This window comes from Nelumbo lutea, chromosome 3, assembly GCF_056320005.1.
Source record: "Nelumbo lutea isolate HS-2025 chromosome 3, American lotus-T2T, whole genome shotgun sequence".
Classification (NCBI taxonomy): Eukaryota; Viridiplantae; Streptophyta; class Magnoliopsida; order Proteales; family Nelumbonaceae; genus Nelumbo; species Nelumbo lutea.
Window position 1 is genome coordinate 36902475 of NC_142686.1, and position 25309 is coordinate 36927783.

At 36.6% G+C, this 25309-nt stretch overlaps 3 protein-coding genes and 1 long non-coding RNA gene across 4 annotated transcripts; 2 read left to right on the forward strand and 2 right to left on the reverse strand.

Moving 5' to 3' along the window:
* The first annotated feature begins 9240 nt into the window (after positions 1-9240).
* LOC148864257 (WAT1-related protein At3g30340-like) lies at positions 9241-11508 on the forward strand. Its single transcript, XM_088974451.1, has 6 exons — positions 9241-9531; positions 9983-10045; positions 10191-10307; positions 10412-10820; positions 10960-11111; positions 11222-11508. The coding sequence occupies exons 1-6, from the start codon at positions 9338-9340 to the stop codon at positions 11358-11360; spliced, it is 1074 nt and encodes a 357-aa protein (XP_088830577.1). The 5' UTR covers positions 9241-9337; the 3' UTR covers positions 11361-11508.
* Positions 11509-11900: 392 nt separating this feature from the next.
* Positions 11901-12413, reverse strand: LOC148864258 (uncharacterized). The gene has a single exon (XM_088976307.1). It carries the CDS (start codon positions 12411-12413, stop codon positions 11901-11903), a length of 513 nt encoding a protein of 170 aa, XP_088832433.1.
* Positions 12414-17025: 4612 nt separating this feature from the next.
* On the forward strand, positions 17026-23449 carry LOC148864259 (uncharacterized). The gene is made up of 3 exons (XR_016110343.1): positions 17026-17155; positions 17255-17352; positions 23312-23449. It is a non-coding gene; the product is annotated as an uncharacterized LOC148864259 (long non-coding RNA).
* On the reverse strand, positions 17527-20921 carry LOC148864260 (uncharacterized). The gene has a single exon (XM_088979740.1). It carries the CDS (start codon positions 18528-18530, stop codon positions 17556-17558), a length of 975 nt encoding a protein of 324 aa, XP_088835866.1. The 5' UTR covers positions 18531-20921; the 3' UTR covers positions 17527-17555.
* Positions 23450-25309: the final 1860 nt, after the last annotated feature.

Consider the following 25309-nt stretch of genomic DNA (forward strand, 5'->3'; position numbering starts at 1 on the left):
AAAGTTAAAAAAATATTAAAAGTGTCTGAAATCTGAAAAGAGGCATCGGTGATTTTCTACTTTTTAGAGGTTCTTAATAGATAAGGTTTTTTGTGTTGGACCACACCTTTAACATCTGAAATTTCCTAATTTTACTATTTTACCCCTATTATAGACAATTTGGTAATTTTGAGTTCAATTTATATTATTTCATATAAAATAATTTATATATTTGTGTTATCAAATTCAAATAATTTATCAATTTGTGCTATTAATAAAATTTACTAGTTAATATAAATAAAAAAATTACTAGTTCAAAAAATAATTAATAATGTCAATCATTAATAATTAATAATAAATAACTAATCACTAATGTTAAAATAGTTAAAAATATTAAAATAATCAACAATAACAAAAATTAAAATAATTAATAATTAATAATTGATACAAAAAAACATAAAAGATAAATTACATTCAATTCAAAATAATAAATAAAAAATTACTTATAGGGCGGTGAAGACCAATTTCTGTGAGTTTCTTTGGGTATGCCGCGGGTGGTGAAGAAAACGTTACGGGATTGCAATTGCCGGAGACGAAACGGGCGGTGAAGACCATTTTCATGAGGTGGAGTTCGGTCCATGAGTCCATGGTGACGAAACGGAGGAAGTTGATGTGAACTCCGAGGCTTCGGTGCTTGCCGGAGCAGTCGAGGCACATGAAAACTCTGAAGGAGGCAGAGGCCCATTGTCGGAGCTTCGGTGCTTGCCGAAGCAATCGAAGTTGATATGGGTTCTTCTGCATGCAGTCTACGTAGGTACTGTTTTTCGGGAGGGATTGCAGTTGCCGTAGACGATGAGAAGCCACTGCTGCTGAACACGATGACATATTTAGACGCGCAGGCGGCGGCCATGAAACCTGGAACTTCAGACGCATAGCGACGATCTTCCGAACGCAGGTACAATTTGTCAGGAGGGATTGCAGTTGGATGTTGGTTATGCTTTGTGAGTCCATATTCAGACGCGCAGGCGACCATGAAACCTGGAGCAATCTTCATACGTATAGCGGCGATCTTCCTTGTCCTTTGCACGAGAGGAAAAACACAAATGAACGAGTTTTTTAGGTTTTGGGGTTAAATAGGGGTAAATCGTGTCATTTCAAAATTTTTAGAAGGGTATTTATGACTTTTACTAGTTCTGAAAGGGCTGTTCACGGGTCGGGTTGGGTCGGTTTACTGTGGTTTTTCCAACCGACCCAACCTGATCGGGTTACCTGACATAGAAACTGAAACCGACCCAGTGTTAAGCAAAACCGACCTGGTCGGTTTGAGTCAGGTTGGGTCGGTTTTGGTTCTAAGTTCATCCCTGTGATAAAATCTTGCTAATTTAAAAAACAGTCATAAATTGAACATCATTTCAGTCATCTCCTATGATAAAATTTAAATAAAAAATTAATCACAAAAGTTGTTCATTAATCACTATTCACTAATCCAAAGTTTCTTGCAACCATTCAAAAAATAGGTGGCCTAATAGGCTTTGGAACTTCATGTTTGAACTAGGAACTGAGTCAATTCGGGTCAGATGTGAAAACTGAAACCTACCCAAATCATCGATTTAAGAATTTGCACAACCCGAAACTGACCCGTACTGATGAAAACCCGACTGACTCAGGTTGGGTCAATTTGGTCAAGTTGGACCTTCTTATGAGCAGCCCTACGTTTAAGTGCCTTAGGAGCCGGGCCACAAGCTTATAATTCCAGATATGAAAACAAATTTCAGATAAATTTTCATACAAATCAAGTTTTTCAAACACTAAACCTCTCAAAAGTGTTATAAACGCCACCTTAATTTAGGGTTTAGATATATGTAAACCCCTCGTGCATCCTGACCATTATTACTTTATATATGTTTTGTATATATTCATGTGAAGTATATGATAGTTATATAGTCCCACTATACCCTATCATAACCATATGTATTGAGCCTTAAAACCCTAACCTTTCTTTTTCATTCTTTTTCTTCTTCTCCTAAACTTTCCTACTTCCCATCTCTCTATTGTTGGTTGCAAGTTGCCATTGTGGCTGCTAATTTTGTTGGTTCTCGGTTGAAGACAACCACATTGTGTCACATGCTCGTGCATTGTATTATTTCTTTTCTTCTTTAGTTCCTCTCCTAAGGAGCTAATATTGCTAGAGGTGTAATTTGGGTGGATCAAGTTGGGCTTTTGTTAATTTCGGCGGGTCAAATTGGGCTTTTGTCAAAATTTGAATGACCTGGTCCAAACATCCAAACTTGAAGCAGTGTAAATTCTAACTCAGGCCAACTCAAGTTGCACCCCTACCTGCTATCCATCTTATCACTGCTCTCTTGGTGGCCACTGCCCAACCACCACTCATCTAGCTAGGGATGGCAATTTCCACCCTACTTTGTGTATTATTTTTCTGAAAAACAAGTTTTGTGGTAAGGATAGGGTAGGGTAGAGTATTAGTCTAAACCTAACCCTCCCAAATTTATGTATCAAACTTGGTAAAATACCCCCAATGTTATAATTAAATTGCTATTGTAAGGCATATTAACTTATGCATTATGTGTTAAATTTAATAATGTTTTTGAACTTATGTAAAGTATAATTGATAGTCTATGTGTTATCTACATGTTTCAATCAAATAATAGAAAGTTTTGATGCAACATGACAGGAAATTGGATGCAAGTTTTGGACCCAACCCGACCCGCCCTCAAAAGTGGGGAGGGTAGGGTCGAAGAGGATTTTGTATTTTCATGTGCATTGATGGTTTAGATCTTAAAACCCAACTTGCTATAGGTTTTGTGAAGGGAGCAAGTTGTGAGGTTTGGGCAAGGTCTATAATTTACAAAACCCTCTATAAACTCACCTTGTTGCCATCCTTATTTAGTAATCTTGCTTGTTTGCCAATCACCATCTTGTTGTTACTACTATTACTACCACTACTACTACTACTACTACCACCACTACTACTACTACTATTACTACTACTACAATGGAAACGGATAATTATATTTATAATTTTAGTAATCTTTATTTTAGTCATTTTTTATTAAAATAATTTAATAATTTAGATTAAATATATTAATATTTTTTAATAAAAATAATAAAATACTGCTAATTACTCTTTTTTTTAAGCCTCACTCCCGGTGGAGGGTGGCCACTGGAACTTGTAATCTTTATTTTATTCATTTGTTATAAAAATAATTTAATAATTTAGATTAAATATATTAATATTTTTTAATAAAAATAATAAAATATTGCTAATTACTCTTTTTTTAAGCCCCAAAATTTACTCCCGGTGGAGGGTGGCCATCGAAACTTTATTGATACGCAGAAAACCTTGGAGGGGGGCGTGAATATTGCTAATTACTCAATAGATAATTATTTTTCATTTCATTTTATTTATTTTACTTTATCAACCATTAAATGTTATAACTAATTTAATCTATAGATTAACTTCTTTAGTCATAGTTAAATTAATCTAAGCCCAAGCTCAAGGTTTAAGACTATGAAACAAATCCTCGTCCCCTTCCTCACTTGGGTATCATTATCAATCACCATCCCTACCAAGGCAATATTCATCATCAGCCCCATCGGGTTGGGGAAGCTAAGTACCCAATGGAATGGGGAACATTGCCATCCCTATTCATATTCAAATCCTATTAATTGGTTAATTGTCAAAAAACTATAATTCAAAACCTAATAAATAAAATTAAATTTTAGAAATTTTTTTACTTAGCAACTATTAGAAATTAAGAAATTAATAAAGATTAGTAATTCATAAAATAACAATAAAAAGTAAAAAATGTTAAAAATAATAAAATAAACCACTCACATTCCATTTAAAAATTATAAAATTTAATTAAAATATTAAAACTAATAAAGACCTAATTATAAATGTCTTAAGACTCCTACTTAGGGATGATCATTTATAACTTAGCCTAAACATGGCTAAACCAACAAATTTTTGGTCGCAAGCAACTATTTTCTTCTGAGTTAGGTCTAGCTCAAATCTACACCAACCCCACACAATGTAGATAGTAGGATTGTAAATGCTTTGGATTCAGATTTGAACCAACTGCATCCGCATCCAAATCCGATTATATATGAAATCTAGATCCACATTTTGCATATGATTATTATGTTGGGTTTTGGATCATCTTCACATTTAATCTGCAACTATCTTATTGTGTTTAAAATGACAAAAATTAAAAAGTTTTAAAAATCAATTATTTTTAAAGTAATATGTATAATAAATGTATATAAATATAAAATATTAAATTTATCAATTATAAATTTTATATTGTTATATATTATATATATGTATACATAATTATTGGATTCTGATTGCTATTGTTTGGTTCATTTGGAGTTGGAATTGAAATCAACTGACAATTTTATTAATATTTTACTATTTTATTAGTCTTTAATAATTAATATCTTATTATTTAATTATTACTTAGTTAGTAGTTATATAATTATAACTAGAATTATTTTTCCTACCCAAAATATATTATATTTATATTTTATTATTATATTTAATAATTAATATATTTTTTTGGTATTATTATTTTAGTAATATTTTATTATAGTACTATTATTTTATTATTATCTTAATATTAATTTAATAATATTTTATTACTTTATTAGTATTAGGGTTTTGTGGGTTTTGTATCATGAGTTCTTTAGTCCTTTAAGGGAGGCCTAAAATACCAAAACGTCCTTACATCATCCCTTTAGTCTCTTTAATAGTATAAATGCTATCTCTCTCTTTCTCATTAACTCTATTTTAATTGTCTCTCTTCTATAATATAATCTCTCTCTCTCCCTCTCTCTCCCTCTTTAATAATATAATATCTTGATTATAGAGTGCAACTTTAAATATTAATGCTATACAGTTTTGTTAATGACAATATTTATTATTTTATATTTTTAAAACAAAAGAAAATAAAAAATACAAAAAAGGAGAAAATAGATAAATACCTATGTTGATTTTTGTAAATACAAATATAATTATTATTTTATATTTTTAATAAATGTTTATTTTATTATTTTTTATTTATTATTATTGATTTTAATAATCCTATTAATATTAATTATACTAATTCTTATAAATGGTCATCCTTAATACAAATTAATACTAATTTTTATTAATTTCTTAACTTTTAATAGTTGCTCGATAAAAACTTGCTAAATTTTAATATTTGTATTAACTTTAGTAATTTTTATTAATTATATTTATTTGGTTTCAAATTATATATAACTTATTATTATTATTATTATTATTATTATTATTGCATGTCGTGTGTCACATTACGGGTTTCTAGGCAGACCCGTTTAGCTTGTCTTCTTCGTATAAGTGATAAAACAGGTTCTACATTTTAAATTTTCATTATTTTTTTATTTTTATATAATTTTTAATGGGTTTTCTACTTTATCTAAGTCTCTTGTGTAGTATGTGCACTATGCACAATAAAGGTCTCAACTCATAAAATTATTAATTTTAACAATATTATTAATTAATTAAAAATATATTAATACAAATTTATCTAATAAAATAAAAAAGAATAAACAAAACAAAATACAACATTAGAACATGGGTTTTATTTGTAATATATCAAACCCATATTTAAATCATAATATTATTAAAACTATCAAGTAATATTTTTTGTATTTAAATTTATTATTTTTATTAGTGTTTATTTAGTTTGATTTTTAAGTGGAATTGAAATGTTTTTAATTTTTTAGTGTTTATTAAATTTGACTTTTATTAGTGTTTTTTAATTTTTACGAAGTTTTGTTAATATTTATTAGTTTTAAATGGAGGTTTAGTGGATTTTAACATTAATATTTTTATTTTTGTTGTTTTATGCATGGTTTTCAAACCGGGCTAGACTAGATGGTCAAATTGGAAAAACGGGGAACCGGTCAGGTGATCGGTTCCGTTTTTCCCCAAAATCAGATTTTTGCCAAAAAAGCGTTGATTTGGTCAGCAAATCGTTGACTTGGACGATTGAACCGTTTGAGCTGTTCAACGGTTTTAACTATTTTTAATTTTTTAATTTTTTAATTTTTTGTCAGAACGGACCCAACGATCAGACCGTTTGACCTGGGAACCGGACCCCCTTACTAGTTCATTGTCCGGATTAGTTTTAAAAACTTTGGTTTTATGTTTGACTGTTTAACCTCAACCTATTTATACTATTTGACTTATTAATATTTGACTTATTTATGTTGTATTACTACCTCTCTCTCTCTCTCTCTCTCTCTCTCTCTCTCTTAAATGCCTTTTTAAATCTAATAATAACGTGCATTAAAATAAGAATCCTTGGAAAATCCAAAAATTTATCTCTCTCTCTCTCTCTCTCTGATAGTGTGCAGCTTTATTAATCCAATTAAAATAGGTAATGATTACTTTTCTATATTTTTAAAACAAAAAATAAGAAAAATACAAAAAATAGAGAAAATAAATAAATAGTTTATCTCAAAAGAAAGACATGCTGACATATCAACCTTGGCTTGCCTTGGACCCAATTGACCTTACTCCCAACAATGAGTAGGGTTGTTCATTATATAGTCTAAACCACCAAACCAGACCGAACCAAACTGAAATTGGTAATTTGGTCTTAAAAAAGATCTGGTCTGGTTGAGAATTTTTTAGAATGTTTTCTTATTCGGTCTAGTTTTTCTGAATTTTAGAAACTAGAACAAATTGTAAACCAAATTATTAATACATACACGAAGTAAGATTTCATCGAACATGTGAACATGTCACATTACTCTTTGGTCTTTACTTCATAAGATCGAGTAAATCGATTAGGGTTGAAGGATATTAAGTAGGGCTAAGGTTAGGGTTGAATAGGTTGAGTTGGGTTAAGGGTTGACAGCATTAGTCGGGCTAGAGTTGGCTGCTGACCTAACTTGGCCCAACTCGCACCCCTATTAATAGGGTTGATCATGGATTTTGCCACACTTAGCACCTAGGTAACTACTTACTATAGGGGTGCGAGTTGAGGTTGGGTTAAGCTTTCAGGTGTACAACGTTAAATAAAAATTATTAAAAAGATAATATCTTATATTATACAGAATATAAGATATACCCTATGTAATATAAAATATAATTCATATTATATAAAGCAGACTTTTTTTGTTGATCTCGTATAAGTTATAAAAGTTAAATATAAATACCGAATATCATATATACTTAATACTTATAAACCTACACAATACATGCTCTTACACAACTACAACATATACATGTATCTCGGGCCTAATAGGTGCAACTTAGAAGTTGGGTCCAGGGCTGGGCTAGCTACAAATAATTAATCACGCCTACTGTTAAGGTATGATCCAAGTGTGTTTTTTGTTCATTTGCACAAGCTCTTGAGATTGGAAGTATGAATGGTGGTGTGGGTAATTTGGTGCAGCCCTTGAGGAATTAAGATGACCATCATATCTGATCTAATTCAATGTACACAAGATTAATTATTTTTGTTGGCCGTGCATCAAAATGCCTCCTGAGATAAAATTCCACCATACTTCTATAGCTAGATTTTATGGCTTAATTTAGCTTTAACAAAAGCACAAGACAGCCTTGTTAGGGAAGCTAATGTTGGCACAGACAGATAAGGATTCTGAACCCTGAGTGTGGAGTGATGAACGTCACACCAGGTACCAACTGGTTCAACCTTCCTACTGACACTGCTTAGCATTTAGAAAAAGGGGTACTTGTTTGTGCATCCTTTTTCAGCCTGGATCCCTGATAGGTGATATCTCTAAGGTAGGCATATAAAGAGAAACAGGGCAGCCATTAGCTTGGTGGCATACGTAATTGTTCAAATAATATATAGCAGGTTTTAAAAACCAATCCAAAATTGAAACTGTTTTAACCACTAGTTTTTGGGTTGACGGTTCAATCATCTGATTTGAACGAATAACCTATTCCAACTTAAAAAATAAAAATCAAATGAACCAGTTGAACAAATCAATGATTTGATTGCTTGAATCACTGACCAAATCAATAGTTACCTCAACAGTTACCGGGCCGAACAATCCAACCGTCCGGCTCAACAAAAATTAGACTGATCCAAAGTGGTCAATTTACCATCTATGGGTATCGAAGGTTTAATTGTTTTTTTAGTGGAAGAATGAATCAATCAACTCAACAACTCAACAAGAATAAAAAATTTTCAAGGGTCAACGTTATTCCTTCCTTGGAAAATAATCCAGTCACTTGGTCTTATGGCGCATCTCCCTATAGGGTTTATACAATACATATATATAGTTTGAAAATACTTATTGACAAATAAATTACTAGATATATATACTATCTTTTTTTAGGTGTGGGACAATAGGATTAATTAGTTTCAAAATCGGGCCAAGCAAAACGATCAACCACATTTTTTTTCTGAGCAAATTAAGAAAGAAATTAATGCTGAGTGACGATGCAAAAGCAATTGGGCGAGTGATCAAAATCATTCCATCTTGTTGTATGGAGCCTCAATTAGTCACATTATCCATGTTCCAGATGAAGGCTGCTGTTGTATGTATAATATTATATATGAATTTGGAATCAATAGATAGAAAGAAGGATTATATGCTATATATGAACTTGGAGCGCAAGAAGAGAAGAGTGAAGAGTAAAGGGAGGCTGAGTAGTGAATGTATATGTATGGGGGACATATGGTATTATCCTCCACGCACCTTCCACCTTCCCTAGTCGAAGAATATAACAAAAAAGATGCTGCTGAGTGCTAAGGTATGAATGATTGTTATCACATATTCACATGCGCTTAATTAGTCAAATCACGAATTTCACTCAGAACCCAATATTTTCTGTGGATTAAGAAACTCGTGGCGTACCTCTAGCTAGCCGCTATGAGATCATGCGATGATGTACGGTGGGAGTCGACCACCCTTGTGAGCTCAGCAGATGATCAGTAGCGTTGATTCGGTGTCGGATTCCCCACTACTAGCCATAGGCCTATAGCTAGCTACTATGTAATCTGAAATCATCTCCAACCCAGACCCAGTGGAGAGTGGAGAGAAAAAAATATGAAATGGTGATAAAAAAGCGTGGATGTGATTGGAATTAAGAATTTTATTCTTGCTTTAATTTGCTTAGCTTATTCTAGACTCTAGAGTGTATTTGACTCTAGTAGCTATGTACAGTACACAGAGAAGCAGACGCTAGTTTGTTTACAGAAGGCTACAAATACGAGCGGGGGGGGGGGGGGGGGCGGGAATGAATGAAACAGAGAGAGCGAGTGAGGCCTGGCTAGCTGAAGGGGATTAAGCAGAGAAGAGTGAAGAGAGAGAATTGTATTTGTAATTTTGTATGGGTGGAGGGATGAAGTGGTGGGAGGAAGGGAAGCCTGTTGTTGCAATGCTGGCTGTTGATTTCGCCTTGGCTACTGTGAATGTATTCCTCAAGAAGGCTCTTGACCAGGGAATGAACCATCTGGTTCTCATAACCTACCGACAGTGCGTTGCCACCGTCTTCTTAACCCCTATTGCCTACTTCTGGGAAAGGTGCGTACCAGTGTACTGAGGCATACTCATGACTCATCCCTTCTTTTTCGGGTTTGGGTTAGACAGGCTCCAACTTCAAGTTGGGCTTGGGTCCAATAATATATGGCTTTAATTAAACTACTTTCTTTTCCATTCATTGCAAATGGACCATGGTCATGGAATTGGCAATTTGGCACCCGCTATATATATAGTTGATGTCTTAACTGGACTTCTTCTCCAACCAACTCCAGGCCGGCTTCAGGATACAAAGACAAATATGCAGAGTGCAAATTAAACCTTGTATTTTGTATGTATTTGCACGGTACATATTTATTTTTGTACTCTTTTCAAATTAAGCTAGCTAAAAGTGCCTTGATTTTTCACATGATGCAATTTTACATCACTTGAGCTGCTTCTTTTTCATCTTCTTTCAATACAAATGTACAAGATAAACTTGATCAATTGGTTGCAGGAAAAGCAGGCCCAAGCTCACGGGTCGCATTTTATTCAATCTTTTCTTAAGTGCAATGGCCGGGTTAGTGACATGTATAAACCTAATATATATATATATATATATATATATATATATATATAGCAGAGCAGCAGCTATTGGCTTATTGCTCTGCTGCTGCTGCTGTTGTCGTCTAATATGGTATTTCATCACTTATAATATTGTATAGGGCAACATTCACACAATACTTCTTTCTTCTTGGAATACAATATACATCTGCCACCTTCACCTGTGCTTTCATCAACATGGTGCCTGTGGTCACATTTTTGATGGCTCTGCCATTTGGGTATGTATAGAGTAAGACAATTAACATATCCTCATTCCTCTCCTCTGGCCAGTAGATCATCAATTATATATACTTAATTGGGTTTTTCCTTTCATGCACAACAGTCTAGAGACAGTAGACCTAAAGAGCAAAGGTGGGATTGGGAAGGTGTTGGGGGCACTAGTGTGTGTGGGAGGTGCCATGTTGCTGGGACTTTACAAAGGAGTAGCATTAACAAAACCTTCAAATCCCCAAGCCCTAACTCATGCCAACAGCCTTAGTCCGAGCAAGAGGGCAGAGAGATGGAGGAATATTGGAACATTGGCCTTGGTCGCTGGCTGCACCTTGTGGTCTTCTTGGTTCTTCATCCAAGCAAGGATTGGCAAGCAATACCCCTGCCAGTACTCCAGCACCACCTTCATGTCATTCTTCAGTGTTCTTCAATCCGCTACGCTCAGCTTGGTTGTGGGCGGAAGGGATTTTTCCTCGTGGATTCTTTCAAGTAAAGTTGAGATGTTAACTGTCTTGTATGCTGTAAGTATATATATCAATATGCTCTTAATTAGATCATATTTCTCTCTCTATTTAGAAATTAATTAATAATTTCTGGCCACAGCCCACAGAGTTTTCTCTGATGAGCTTTTAATTAATTTCTATCAATGTGAAATTGCAGGGAATAATGGGATCAGGGTTGAGCTTTGTGGGGATGTCCTGGTGTGTAAAGAAAAGGGGTCCCCTCTTCACTGCAGCATTCAGTCCTCTCATTCAGGTCGTTGTAGCCATGTTTGATTTCTCCATTCTGAATGAACAACTTCACCTGGGAAGGTGTGTTGTTCTCTCATCTCTACTTCTCTGGCTACTGCCCACCTCCATTTTTTTTTCTATATATACACCTAAAACTGATCAACTTTCTTTGTGGACATTGTGATGGACAGCGTCTTGGGATCAGTCCTGGTGATTGTTGGCCTGTATACCCTTCTGTGGGGTAAAAGCAAAGACGCCCAAAATTGCGCAATTAAGCAACCCCAAGCACCTGATGATCAGGGGCAGGAATATCAAGAGCAACCAGTGTAATTAATTAATGAATTCCTGGTGTTTATCGACAAATTATCAAATCATGTCTAATATAGTTCAGGAATTTTGTTGGGCCTTGTAGTTGTAACTTATTCTCAGACATTTTCTAAATAGTCTTATACGACTGTGTTACTGTGCTGAAATTTCATATATGGGCGCCTCGCGTCCAGACAATCCATCCACTTCAGTCTCCATTAACACACCGAAATACATACATATATACATTCAGTCTAGCTCTAGCTACCACTTAATAATTTAATTGTGGATACTGTCGAAATGCATTGTAACCATGAAATTAAATTAACGTACCCCAATTAAGCAATGACACAAGTTCCATAAACTCATAAAGATATATAAAAACGTATGTATGTATGTATGAATGTATATGAATACACATACGTACACACAACATTATTGATAATACGTACGGTATCTATAGTCTATACCAAAAAGGTTATTGATAGTAGTAAATATATAATAAAACTAAGGGGAAGACGTATACGAATACGTGCTTGTATTTGTATATTTCAGTTTTCATGCCTAGCCATCGCCACTTCCACTGTCATGATCGGAGAGCTGGTGATCAGTTTTGGATGAGTTTCCTCGTTCTTTCTTTCTCCCCTTCCTTCCTTGCTTCTCCGGCCCCTTATGCTCTTCTCTCTGATCAACAGAGTCAGACATTTCCAGGTGAACACCCGGATCCTTGGAGCTGTAGCTGCCACCCAACATGATGGAGTTATTGATGGCCTGGAAATTGCTGTTCACGTAAGCGCCCATACCCTCGCCCATTGATGCCTTGTGAGGATCAGACGACATCTCATTCAAATCCGATTTCATTGTAGCTCCGGTATTGCTCCCGGCGAGGGTGATGACACTCGAACCACGCTCATCTTCGTCGACCCCATCCCCTATCTGGCGTCTGGACCCAGTGAGGCGGTTCGTTATTGCAGAGACCATGTCCCGGACTTCGCGATCCAGTTGTTTCTGCTGCAGCTTCTCTCCTTCAGTGCTGGAGTGGCCGAGCCTCTTGGGGTTGCTGGACTCAAGAGTCATGACTTAAAGATGATGATGAAGGTATTACGGCGACGGTGGTTGTTTGTTTATCGTTCGGTGATAGTGATTGTAGTATGCAGTGTTTTCTGGGGAAAGGGTTTATGAAGGGAAGCTTCGGGTGTCACTGTTGCAGTAGTCGTCGGAGGAAAGAAAAAGGAGGTGGGTCGCAATTCACATCATCACATGCTACAGAAAGAAAAAGAGACTGAATCAAATGGAGTTCTTTACCCACTCTGAGAGACAGGCATCGCTTCAAGGAACTGGTTTCGATTTAATGCTTTTGTGCCCATTACGCAGCTTTAAAGCTTAAATTAAGAGCAGTACATGCATAAATGCAAATCCCTCTCACTACCAAATCTTCCTTTCTTTTTCATTTACGTTTTAACTTTAATTAACACTAGACACCTATTGAATTTCAATTTTGGAAACCTCTCTAACGAGATCCTTTTGAAACTTTGGAATTTCGGATGACTTTTTTTTTTTTTTTTTTTTTAATTTTAATTAATAAAATCTCAAACTCAAACTTTCAGCCAAAATTAATAAACCCGCCTGATATTTTTCACATATCATTTTGGCGTCAATGACCGAAGATCACTAAGACCATTTATATATATATATATATATATATATATATAACTTTTTTGAAGTAAAAAAAAATTTAAAGTTTAAAGAAAAGTATTTTCTTAGAACATGATAAATTGATAACCATGTCCTTTTATCCATCTATACCATATAAAGGTGATTCTTGCCTTGGTTCCTATGCAATCTAGAAAAAAAATTAATTAAGGTGATATTTGGCAAGGATGTAGATTCTTCTTTACCAATTTTTAAAAAATCAATGACTTTTGAAATCAGTGTTTTTCCAAAAATTGGTAAAATTTGTTATTTGGTATCATTTCTGCCGTGTAAGCCAATTTTTGAGAGATTGACTGTACATATGAATTCTGGCCAATTCTTGAAATCAGTGTTATTTGTTATTTGGTATCATTGTAATTTAGCTAAGTGACTGTATGTTTGGATGCAGAAAGCCACAGGGTGGTTTTATACAATGAATTTCAAGGTTGCTTAACTGTACATATGCTCTTTAAAACATTTGAAAGCTTTGGCAGAAATTTTCTTAAATAAAAGGAGGGATGGGATAAAATGAAAGCAAATACATGGAACGAATTATTAAACAGTTTTTTTTTTGGGGGGGGGTACAGAATTTTATCAAAGAGTTGAAGTGCTCCTTTGCATTCTGAAATTTCAGAGGAAAATATTTTCTTTTTTTGGGTATTATATAAAACACATTACAGGGTGACTCATGGGGTGGGGACAGAGCAGGATGCAGGATGTATGTGAGATCCACTGACCTTAGCACTGAAGCATGACTTGGATGTTAGTAATCTGCATAATAGATCAAACAAGAAAAAAAAAAAAAAAAACACTTACCTGTCCCCTTTATCCTATCAGCACAATGAAACATATTCACAGGATGCAAGTTTTTGATATGGGGATCAATCAAAACAGTGTTGGTAGAAGACATGAGGTGGACCAGGTGGTTGGTACAAGGGTATCATGGTATCAGCATGGGGCAGAATTCAAACCTTCATTGGATAGCATAGTTCTTCTTTAGAGAAAAAGGAAATAGCAAGAAGAAGAAGAAAAAACAAGTTCGTGGCTATGGATACCATTACTGAAAGAGGTGCAAACTTGAACTTCAGTAGAATCATTAACAAAATACAGCCTAAGGGCCTCCATAAAGAGTTCTATTCCAGAGAAGTGGTCAAGCCCTAGAGTAAAGTGATTCCTTGTCCATTCTATTACTTATTTTACTGATACAAGCTTGTCAAAACCATGCATTTTTCTATATTTCCAAATATTCATGCCATCTGAGAAAGAGGTCCTGCAGTCTTCTATTGTTCATATGGAATTTACAATGCAAAAATTTAGGCTACACATACTTCAACCATCTTCAGATATAGAAATCCAACAAGATAATCTTCCTCAAGGTTTACAATTTTCATACTTCAAAAATGAAAATCTTGGCAATAAATTTTGAGATGCATAAGATTTTACAATTTGAGGGAAGTGTCAAGACAACTAATGTGTTTCTAAAGACCCTCAAAATGCATAGACACAATTAACGCTTAAACCAAATAATACAACAATAACCATAGATTATGAATACGACAAGATTTTGGAACAAAAATATAATTAATGACTATGCAAATAATTTCAATATAAATGTGACTTCTGTTGAACTCTCTCTTGTTTCCACCGAAAAACAAGTTTATCATATAGGTTCTTATCATTTGTCTTAGCTTTTGGTTGAATTATCACCAATACTTTTCAAGGTTGTTTAATACTAGATTTCCTTTGACAGATTTTGGGATTCAGTTAAATGGGGAAGCTGATTTAAAATTTCTGCAGTTTTGGGGAAATTGCAAACAGTGATATTTTTTGGACAATCTCACAAGAGACACTGAGAGACGACACTTAGATTTCTATGTCCAATCTCTTCTGTCTTTGGAGTTTTGGGGAGAGGTAGCGCAGCTCTTCCAACCTAGCCAGGATTCGTGCTAAATCATCCACCTCCAACTATCATAGTTTCTTTTAACTCTTCAAGACTAAACTGCATTGTCCATTTGTCCTTGTGGCCTTGATTTCAGAGGAGGAAATCATTTTATCTTTGGACCATACCACGTAGAACCTTTAAAAATGGCTTTAAGTGGGAACTTTCCATACATTAATCTCCCTCGGATGTCTCATGATGAGCATTATACCAAACACAATAATGATGATCATATATATGAAATCCTTTTACCTCTTTGTTCATCACCACATAAAGCCTTTGGAACTCTCTTTTGGAGGAATCCTTCCACACCTTAGATCTTCCCAAAATCTCAGCCTAGCCCCATGATAAACCTTGCACTTCATATAGTAACAAGTTTAGATTTTTTTTTGTTTCTTTTCACAACTGCCAATGATTTTTTTTTTTAAGAAATTTATGGATAATTAAATTAATTACCGAACTGTTTAACAGAGAAACAAAGAAGTCCATAGTCACTCCCAACAGAAGTTCCAATTACCACCCTATTTTTTGTTAGAAAAACCTCTATCAAAGTCTAGTTAGAAACCTAAGCACGGACACCCACAAAGAAGTCCATAGTCACAAAACCATTGGTTGTTTGATACCGTAGTATAATTATTATTTTTATACCATAGTGTATGCCTTGTAAAAGTAATTATTGGCTTTATTCCAATATATAGAAGTATTTTTTTTTTAAATTGGTTAAGAATCCGGCCCAACATCTCACCCAAACTCAAGCCCATTCTGAGGTCTTTATCAAAGCCCAAGCCCATTTTCATACCTATGCACAAGTCCAAACATAATCCAAATTGAAATCCATATTCATGATTTTTATGCCTATATAAAGGGCAGCCCAGTGCACGAGGCTCCTGCCAATGCGAGGTCTGGGAGGGACAGATGTACATAGCCTTACTCCTGCATACAGAGAGGCTGTTTCCAAGATTTAAACCCAGATCACAATGGAGTAACCCAACCGTTATACCAAGGCCCACACTTATTTGCATGCCTATATCCAAACATAAATTCATGACCCATATTGAAAACCCAGATCCATGACCAGCCAACCCCTTTATTTTGAAAAGATAAACAGAGAACTAAAATGCATCTTGCATGACAATTGGTGTTGGCATTTGTTGGAATTGAAGGAAGCATGGAAAATGACAGCATTCATATCGGAAATTGTGAAATCAAGTGCCTACCCACTAAAAAATGTATGAGAGGTTAAAGTTGTTGTCGTCTAGGAAGAATAGATGGGAAGTAGTAATTTAGTTTTAATGCTAGTTCACTTCAAATTGGGCTGTCTATGTGCATGTGTTAGGTAGTTTTCAGAATATTCAATTGAGTGAATAGAATTTGATTTCTTTAAGCATTTTGTGCCTTGGTGGTGCAACTCCATCAACTATCCCAAAGGTATGATATTCTTAATGGTTGGTGTGACTCCAATCTTGAATTAGATTCCTAAGGCAAGATGCCAAATACTTGGCTCGATCTCTCTCTCTAACCTGAACAAGCTATTAAATACTTTGCTTCTTAGGGTGGAATAACCACGACTGCTCTTCCCAGTTAGGGAGTAAATTACAAACATTTTCTTGTAAATTAAATCCTTGTGGTAATGAGAGGAGTTCTGATCCCATGAAATGTTTTTCACCAATAGAAGCCGAGTGGTCTGGTTCTCGGGTTGAACGATCAATTCTGACAAAAAAAAAGTAAAAATGGTTAAAAACCGTTATCTGGGTCAACGGTTCGACCACCTGGGTCAGTGATTCACTGACCAAATCAACAGTTTTTAGCTAAAAGATGGTTATAGGGTGAAAGGGATGACCTGTTCCCTTTTTTCCGGTCCGGTCTGATTTTGAAAACATTGGCTTAGCAAGATGTTGCCATTTATTATTTGATATTCTGATAATTATTTTATAATAATAACAATGAGTGGTCACTGGTCAGGTGCTAAACTCTAGTCAAGTAGTTTTAGGCCTTGTAGATCAGTGATTGCGATCAGTAGTATTTTGTATTTTAAGCTGTTACTTTTTGGTCAAATAAGGGAGTAAATTACAACTATTGTCTTCCCAAAAGCTGCATGAGTGTGGTGTTCATTTCATGAGAGAAGTTGATCAGTCTGCAGCATGGAACATTTGACAGCAAGGATGGGCAATATGAATGAATTCACAAGGTAATATGCATGCCCCCTGCCCAAGTTTTCTGCTAAAATTAATTGCATCCGTACAAATCTGCACCCACTTACTCCTGACCTAGGGCTTGTGAATTTTAGCTAGAGATGGACAGCAGCTGCAGGATATTTTTCTTGTAACTTAGTTGGAGATTTTGTTTTCGTGGTTCTACTTCATTGAATAGATGATCTTTTTCAAGGTAACAGAATTTTCTTTCACCTACTGGAACAAATGGTTACATATACTGATTTTTTTTTACATACAGATACAGTGCGACAACACTTCACTGGTTTTTAGAGTTGTTATTTCTTTTTGTATTATCTGAGTGCCCTATTTTTTGGTAAATCCAAGAGCAATAAAAAAAAGTGCAATTTACATGATAAATTACTAAACTTGTTCCCATTATTGTATCATGATGCCAGATTTTGAACCTATTTCCTTTTTCAATGCCCAAAATGGCATCGAGCCACACAATGGAGTGCACAGCATTCTTAAGATGCGAAGAGAAATTAAAACAAGTAGACACCCAAAAGCCACCCCTCCTTCGAGTGACCTGAGTTGTATTGAATTTATCATGAGATAAAGACAATCTATGGTTATCAAGATCCAACCCAGGCCTTCCAATATGAATTTAACCAACAGAATTCTTCCCTTCTCTTCTCCAGACAAATTGCAGAAAATCCTCCAAAGCAATGTGGCAACAACAGAAAACGTTGTTGCTGACCATCCTCTGTATGAGACCAACCTCCCTCCTACCACTAGAGCTTCCTTCCGGCACACACATGATATGCACTCACCAGAGAAGGTTGATGAAACTAGAGCATCCAGTCCAGTGTAGTATGGCAAAATGATGGAATCCAAGTAGAGACTAGAATGCAAGACTCCAGAAACTGCTGACAACTCAAACAAGGCATAAATGATATTCTTGTCAGCTACATTATTAAAAGCAAGAGCAGAAATGTAAACCAATTGAAGGAGTGCAGGTCCCATGCATGAGAGTGGAAATATGGTATTGATGCGGTGGCCCTTGGCAAGGGCCAGGAGGATAAGTGGAAAGACGATTGGACCAGAAGGCAGCCAATACCTCCTTGATGACTGAATATAACAGGCACCTTTGCCCCTGGAGATTTCCAGAACGGTAATGACCAGAGTTGATAGATAAGAAAGTGCTGTGAAGCTCAGTACTAAAATGTCTACGATGTATGGATAATTCCCTGGATAAGTGCTGTCACAGAAATAATGGTAAGGACAGTTGACAGGATCTGTTGTTTCTTCCACCTGCCATCTGATACATTTGAAGAATGTTGTGGTGATATTCTCCAAGGACCACTCAAGTTGGACTGCTGAATCTTGTGGATACAATCTTAACATGCCCATAGTTTCCCTGGTTTGGCTTCTTGTTTTGCTGCCTAGCTCCCTTGTTCATATAATTATGTGGAGGTGATGTTGGTATTTGATATGGTGCAGCCTCTTGTCAGTTAGAGAGGTTGTTGCAACTGTAGGTGAGTCGGATTAAGAAAGCCCAACTCATTATTCTTCTACATGTCGAAAAAGGAAAATAAGCATTGCCTAATTTTCCTCCAGTGAAGGGGATGTATCATGTATGTGAAAAGCGTTTCCGTACTGTTGCCTGAGTTGTCCTTTTTTTTCCCACCTTAATCTGTGCATTTGTTGGTTTTAGCAGTAAACAACAAAGTAAAAACCTGTCGAGTTCCATTGATAGGAACCAGCAGTTAAGTGATTCCCTTTGCAGTAAAGGACAAGAGTTGTAGGTATACCTGGTGCATTGAGGAAATGCCCAAGAGAGGCAGCCAACTTTAACTTGGTTTCTAAGGAATTCGGTTTGGTACGGTGAAGTGTAAGATCATGGTAGACCGTGGGCACAATCAGCAATGGTTGGTTTAAAGTGGTTGGAGAGGTTGCTTGATGCAGTTAGTCTGCAAATGCAAGTTGGGCTGTTGGGGGAGCGCTGACAAATAGACATGTCGATAGCTGAGGGGTTTTCACTTATTTTGCTCCAGGGGACACAACAGGGGGGTAGCCCATCCCTGATCCCCCAAACCCATAACTCCCTACCCCTGGTTCAGGCGGGATCAAATCTCCGCTACAACCAGCCGGAGACCCTACCAATCAATCAGTTTGGCACCTTGCAAGCAAGGGATTTTCACTTTTCAGATTTATCTCCGGTGACCAAAGATTTAGCAAATGATTTCAGTCATGCAATCTGTAATCACTCACCCTTGAGTCCTTGACCCTCCCCATCCAAATTAAATGCTGGGACAATTCACAATTGGGGTAATATGCTGGACTTGCCCTCCTTCCCCGGATTGTCATCATTATAAGGTCTGGCTATAAGGCGGATGGTAAGATCTCTCTCTCTGGTTGTAGCTTGGGATCAAATCTCGCTGTCACCAGGGTTTGGGGGGAAAGGGGGGTTATGGGTATTGTGTAGCCCTATGAAACAAACAAAAAAGACTGCAGAAATAAGGTAGCGAGTCTTCCTCCATCTTCTTTACTATTTATTATGAAAAGGAGATTATTTTTCCTTGTTTTTTGTGAATGGGACGTGCCCAATCCTGCAATTATACATGTATCAAATTGATGCAGGAAGATTTATCGTTTTGGATGCCAACTTGTTTTGCCATTATGAGGAATGGAAGGATGTACAAGTAACCAGATTAACATGCTTAAGTGGTTGTCGGGACTCTGGATTGTGGTGTAGATAAAGCTAGCATTTGGTCATTTGCTTTGTAAACGCAACATCCATATACTGTTTGTTGATATGATGCATTGCAATTTGCATTATTAACTATTTATCGCTGACCAAAAAGGACAATTTCCCGGCCTCCCGGCGTCCAGAAGGACCTGCGGCAATTGTGCATACTGCAAACCGTCAGTTGGTTTTGTAATGTAGCACACTCTAAATTGAACTGATCGCATCACATCATATTTTCATGTCAAAGAATGCTTTAACCCAACCATCCTCTTGAAGAGACGCAAAAAGCCAAGCCCCAACCAGATGGACAAAATTGCTAGGTGTCAAGTGTTTTGATAGAGCAGATTTACACGCCTCATTTCATTTTAATTTCCGATGGAGGGTCCTATTCTGATTATATGTTTTCCATCTTAAGGGTAATAGATGCAAACAGAAGCTCTCGAAGGCCAAACATGGTGTGACTTATTAAACGGATTACCATACAGCATAACAACACTACAAGCATGATAATATGAAGTTGTTTTATTTCTTTCTATCAACAGAATCAGGGATACAAACAAAGCTCAGTTGGGCTGTTTATGACAAGCACAAGCTGAGAAAAGCATCTCCAATGAACCCATGTATCTCCGATGAGTTGAGAACCAAATAACAGTAAACTAGCTCCTCCATCTCCTCCCAATCACGGACGCCTACATCCCTAATCATCTCAAGTATGGACTCCCTAAAATCCACAAAGGGGTTGACTGAGTACTTCACTGCGCAGATAGAGTCAGCAAAAACCCCACGAACATTGCCAGGCAAGCTTGCTGAGAAGCTAAGATCATGTCTGATGTGCTTCTTCTTTTTCCTCTTGTTGGCTTCCCCAGCGGTACCCATGGCTCCTCCTAACGGAGAAGGAATATTAGAGCTCAAGTTTCACAACTGGGAACCACTCTGTCTGTGTAAGAAACCTATAAAAGCCCTATATGGCTCCATACGTTGGGCTGTCTTTAAATGTGAATGGTACACATTTGGTAAACAGTAAACACTAGAGAAAGTGGGTAGTCATGTGGGCTGTTGTGCCCAGGACGCTGGTGAATAAATGTAGTTGTCTACCCCCGTGGGACCCGGTAGGAGCCACTGATTCCCTTGTGAATCTTGTGAGGTTGGTTTAGAGTAGAACTCAACCAATTAGTTTTATATTTCCTGTTTTTAGAAGCTAGGTTTGCTACTTATCTGCAATAGTGCTACTGTTTCATTCAACTTCTAACAAATAATGCTTTAGCTTATTTGAATGCAATGGTCGTCTGCAACAAAAATTTAGGTCTTCCCTTCCTCCCCATCTGGCTTGGACTGAGCAACGGAAACGAGAAATACTAGTAGAGAATAGTTTAGGAGGCATGCTGGGATGTATTAGTATTATTACACTATTACTAATTGCTAAATTCAGAGAAAGGAAAATCAATACATTTCTTTTCTTCCACCAAAGAATAGTTTCTGTTGTTGGCCTGTTGGGTTATCCTTCATTAGTAGTTATTGCTGAAAGGGGTGTGTGTCCTCAACCCCCTCCTCTGTTTTGTTTATCCTGTCGCCCGTTTTAGTTGAATGGGGTGTGTCCTCACCCACCTTCTCTTCAATGAAGAGATTATCCATTTATCCTGCCTGCGCCTGCGTGGGTGGGTCATGGCTGCCATGACCCCAATCCCCACCAGTGGGTAGGTAAAAAGATGTCTTCAGACTTGATGATGGGATGGGTCTCATTGCACTACGACATGATTTGATGCTTCTCAGCCCTCACCATTCTAAGTCAGGAAAAGTTATGGCTCCTTAATACTAAATTCCGAGCTGTTGGATTGGTAAATGTGATATTTCCAAGTGAATCAGATTGTTGAATAGATCAACATAAAAAGTATATTGATATTGAAGGCGGTTAGTTGCTTGGTTGCTTTCCTTTTCCTTGGTCCACATCCACTATTCCACATGGATTGATGATGGCTTTTTTTACTTTTACCCATTCCACGCAGTTGTAGGCATCTGAAGCTTTAGCTGCTTACCCATTTCTGTGAATGTATGACATCAACAGGTTCCCATGTAAAATAGGTGAAAAAAAAGGAAAACTAGTAAAATTTTCTATTAATGTTATTTTATTTACGCTGAGACAAACTGAAACCCAAATGGAAACAATGAATGATGCTCATGCTCCAACTTATTAGTCTAAGGTCTCTAGTTTACCCCCAAAGAGGCAACAAAACCCCTTTACAGCTAGAGCAGACAAAAATCATTTACTATCTACCCGTATACGCCCTTAAGTATCTGTATCACATGGACATGGGCCGACCTGGGCCAACTTTTTATAAGCCATAAATATCAAGACCCAGTTAAGCTCTGCTGGGGCTGTCCTATTGAAAAAACAACTTGCATTTATTACCATCTTTTGGCCCAATGAAATCCGGTCCACGATGGGTAATGCTTGGGAAACAGTACAGTGACTACACATGTCACATGGGATGGAACTAACACCTTAAGGCCCATTAGTAAATAGGCCAAGCCCAGACCCAACTCATTAGGCTTAATCAATTTATGATGGTTTTAATTTTTAATATTATAGGAAAGCATTGACTAATATAATGTAGAAGCCACCACTAATGAATGGTGTAACGTTCATGAATATTTGAACTAATCCAATGTGTTCAAAGTGCAATACATGTATACATCAAAGATCTATTACACCAAAAATCAAAACAATTGAATGAACTAACCAACCACAAAATTTAATCAACAAAAAACAAGGATCATATTCTTTGGAAAATGATTCATAGAACAAAAAAAAAAACAATTAAAAAACACTTAAAAGAGATAGGTGCATAAATAGGTATTTAGATTTGCTCTAAACGAAAATGCAAAATTTTGGAGTCTTCATGATTTCACTCTTGACAAATTGATTCTTCTTCTACACATTACCACTCCAGTGTACTCGACTTAACATCTAAGACCAACCATCAAGACAGTGGTGTAGGATGTTTTGGCACCTTGACCTTGGTGACCAAGTTCATTACGTGCTTATACAATTTTTCTTCTTTTTAATCAAAAGAATATATAGCGGGTGTATGTATTTATGGAAATAGCAACGCATGATAGAATGATTTTATGCAACACACACTCATTTAAATCAGAACATACATTACCCTTCTCCAGAGCCTAGAGGTGCAAGTTGGGCCGACTTAGGTTGGGTTGAGATCAATCCTAAGTGGAACCCTCAACCCAACTTTGGAGTTGGGTTGGGTTTGGGTTGCCAAATGTTCTTATTTCATAAGGTTTGAGTTCACTTCAGTTTCAACATTGTTATATGGAAAAAGATATAGTTATCGTGTTTTTGAAAAACATTTTCAAACTTGAAATTGTTGATATACATACATACTGATGTTGTCCAATCTGAGGTGTTTCGAATTGAGCTTGTATTCAGATAGTCCTACCAACTGGATGAAGCTGAGGTGGAAGGACGAAGCCGCACATTGAGGTCAACAATCACAGGAAGAGTTAGAGGCCCGAGGAATTGTTCTCCGGGTAGGCACTCCGATACTCAAGTTAGTGAGTGGTGAAGAGATCGATCGAGACGAACCAAATTAAATGCAAGAAGGGTGTTCAATTGAGTGTAGAGCCCAAAAGTCTGAAGTCCTTTACATTGAATGGGAAATACTCACTTATAGTTGAGTGTCTGTGTCCTAGTTGGATTGGGTTTTTTGGGTTTGTCAGGATGAGGTTGTTTGCCGAGGTCTTTGGGGGGACTCCCTTGCCTCGGTGGAGTCCATTTCCTTGTTTGTGTAGGACACTCCTTGGTTGCACTCCCCCATTGGTCTCGAGATGATGACACTAATGCAGTCCGGGGAAAGCAACCACGGACCTCGCCATGTGGTGTCTTTAGCCAACTGGGGAATCACCTGAACACCACTCCCCCAGTTCCAATGTTAAGGAGTGTAGTGCTTGGCCGCAGCCAAATGGAGGGAGCTCTGCGGTCCTCAATTAAGAACTTTGGTTGGGCATAATCAAAATCCCATTTTCATTCCTAGTGGAATGGCATTCCCCATTTGAGAGAATGACCGTTCCCTTCCCCTCCCTTGGAATGAGAATCCATTCCAATTGATCCCAATTTAGTTTTCCATTCTAATTCTTATATGAACCAAACAGGTGGGAGGAATTGACAATTCCAAGTTTCAATTCTGATTGTGAAGCAGACAAACCCTAAATTGTTTTCAAAGGATAAGACAGATTGACCTTAATTCACTAGGATTTCAATGGAAATTTTGATTGGTGGATTTCTAACAGTTTGTTAATGTGTTTCTAATAATTAGTTTTATATTAAATGCTTATTTCTATATTAAAACATCTCAAACATTAGGCATTTATATTTCTACCTTTGTTGTGTTTCTTCATTCCCCCCTCTCTCTTCTGTTCGTCGTCCGCCGTTTAGAAGTTTGCTAGGGGTGACTCCCCAAAGGGGGTCACCCCCCTCCTCTCTCTGTTTCTAAAGAGGCTTAATCTCGAGATCTCTCAAGGTTTTCTCCTCTTTTCCTTTCGATGCTTTGTTCGTTTCTCTGTTTTTTTTTTTTTTTTGTCATTCTGTTCTCTTTGTTTCCCCTGTTCCCTTATGTTAGTTTGTTCTCTATTTATGTGCTTCATCTCTTTTCTTGTTTTCCCTTTTCTGTTCTCCTTCTCTAAGTTCTTTCATTTTTGCTTTTTCTATTCTTTTGTTCTCCTTTTCTCCCTTTTCCAATCTGTTTGTTTGTTCTTTTGTCTCTCCTTGTTAACTTTGTTTCTCCCCTCTTCCCTGTTTTCTATGTTTGCTTTCTTTCTGCGGACATTTTGATACGGAGTCCCTGCTCTAGTCTCCTTTATGCGAAAATCACCGGTGGAAATTGCCACTTGTTTTGCTGTCTCCAGAGCCTTGGAAGGCAGTTACAATTCTCTGGCGTCCAGAATGGCAGTGACAGTGCTCCGACGTCCTGATGGCAATTTCAGTTCCTTGACATTTCGGATGCTAGTTACAGTTTTTTGGCGTTGCGAATGGACGCTACAGTTCTCCGGCGTGTTGGACGACAGTTAAGATGTTGCCATCTTTTGCAGTTTGGTTTGGAGTGGTTGGAAGTTACAGATCATGGCTTGTGGCGTTGCAACCTCCTCTGTCAGTTTTCGTTTTAGTTGGAAACTGCTATTGCCAGTTTGTTCGCCATATCCACTTCTGCTGGTGATGATAAGTCAACTTGCTTTGGTTGCAGAAGTTCTTCCGACTTTCCCACATCTGTCTCTTTGTTTTGTTCTTAAGAATTTGTCTTTGAACTTTACTTGGCCTTATTGGCATCTATTTGTATCAATTTCTTTAATGAATGAAACATGATTAAAGCCTTCTAAAAAGATTTCTACCTTTGTTTGTAAGAGGTAAAAACTTTCTTTGATATTTAAAAAT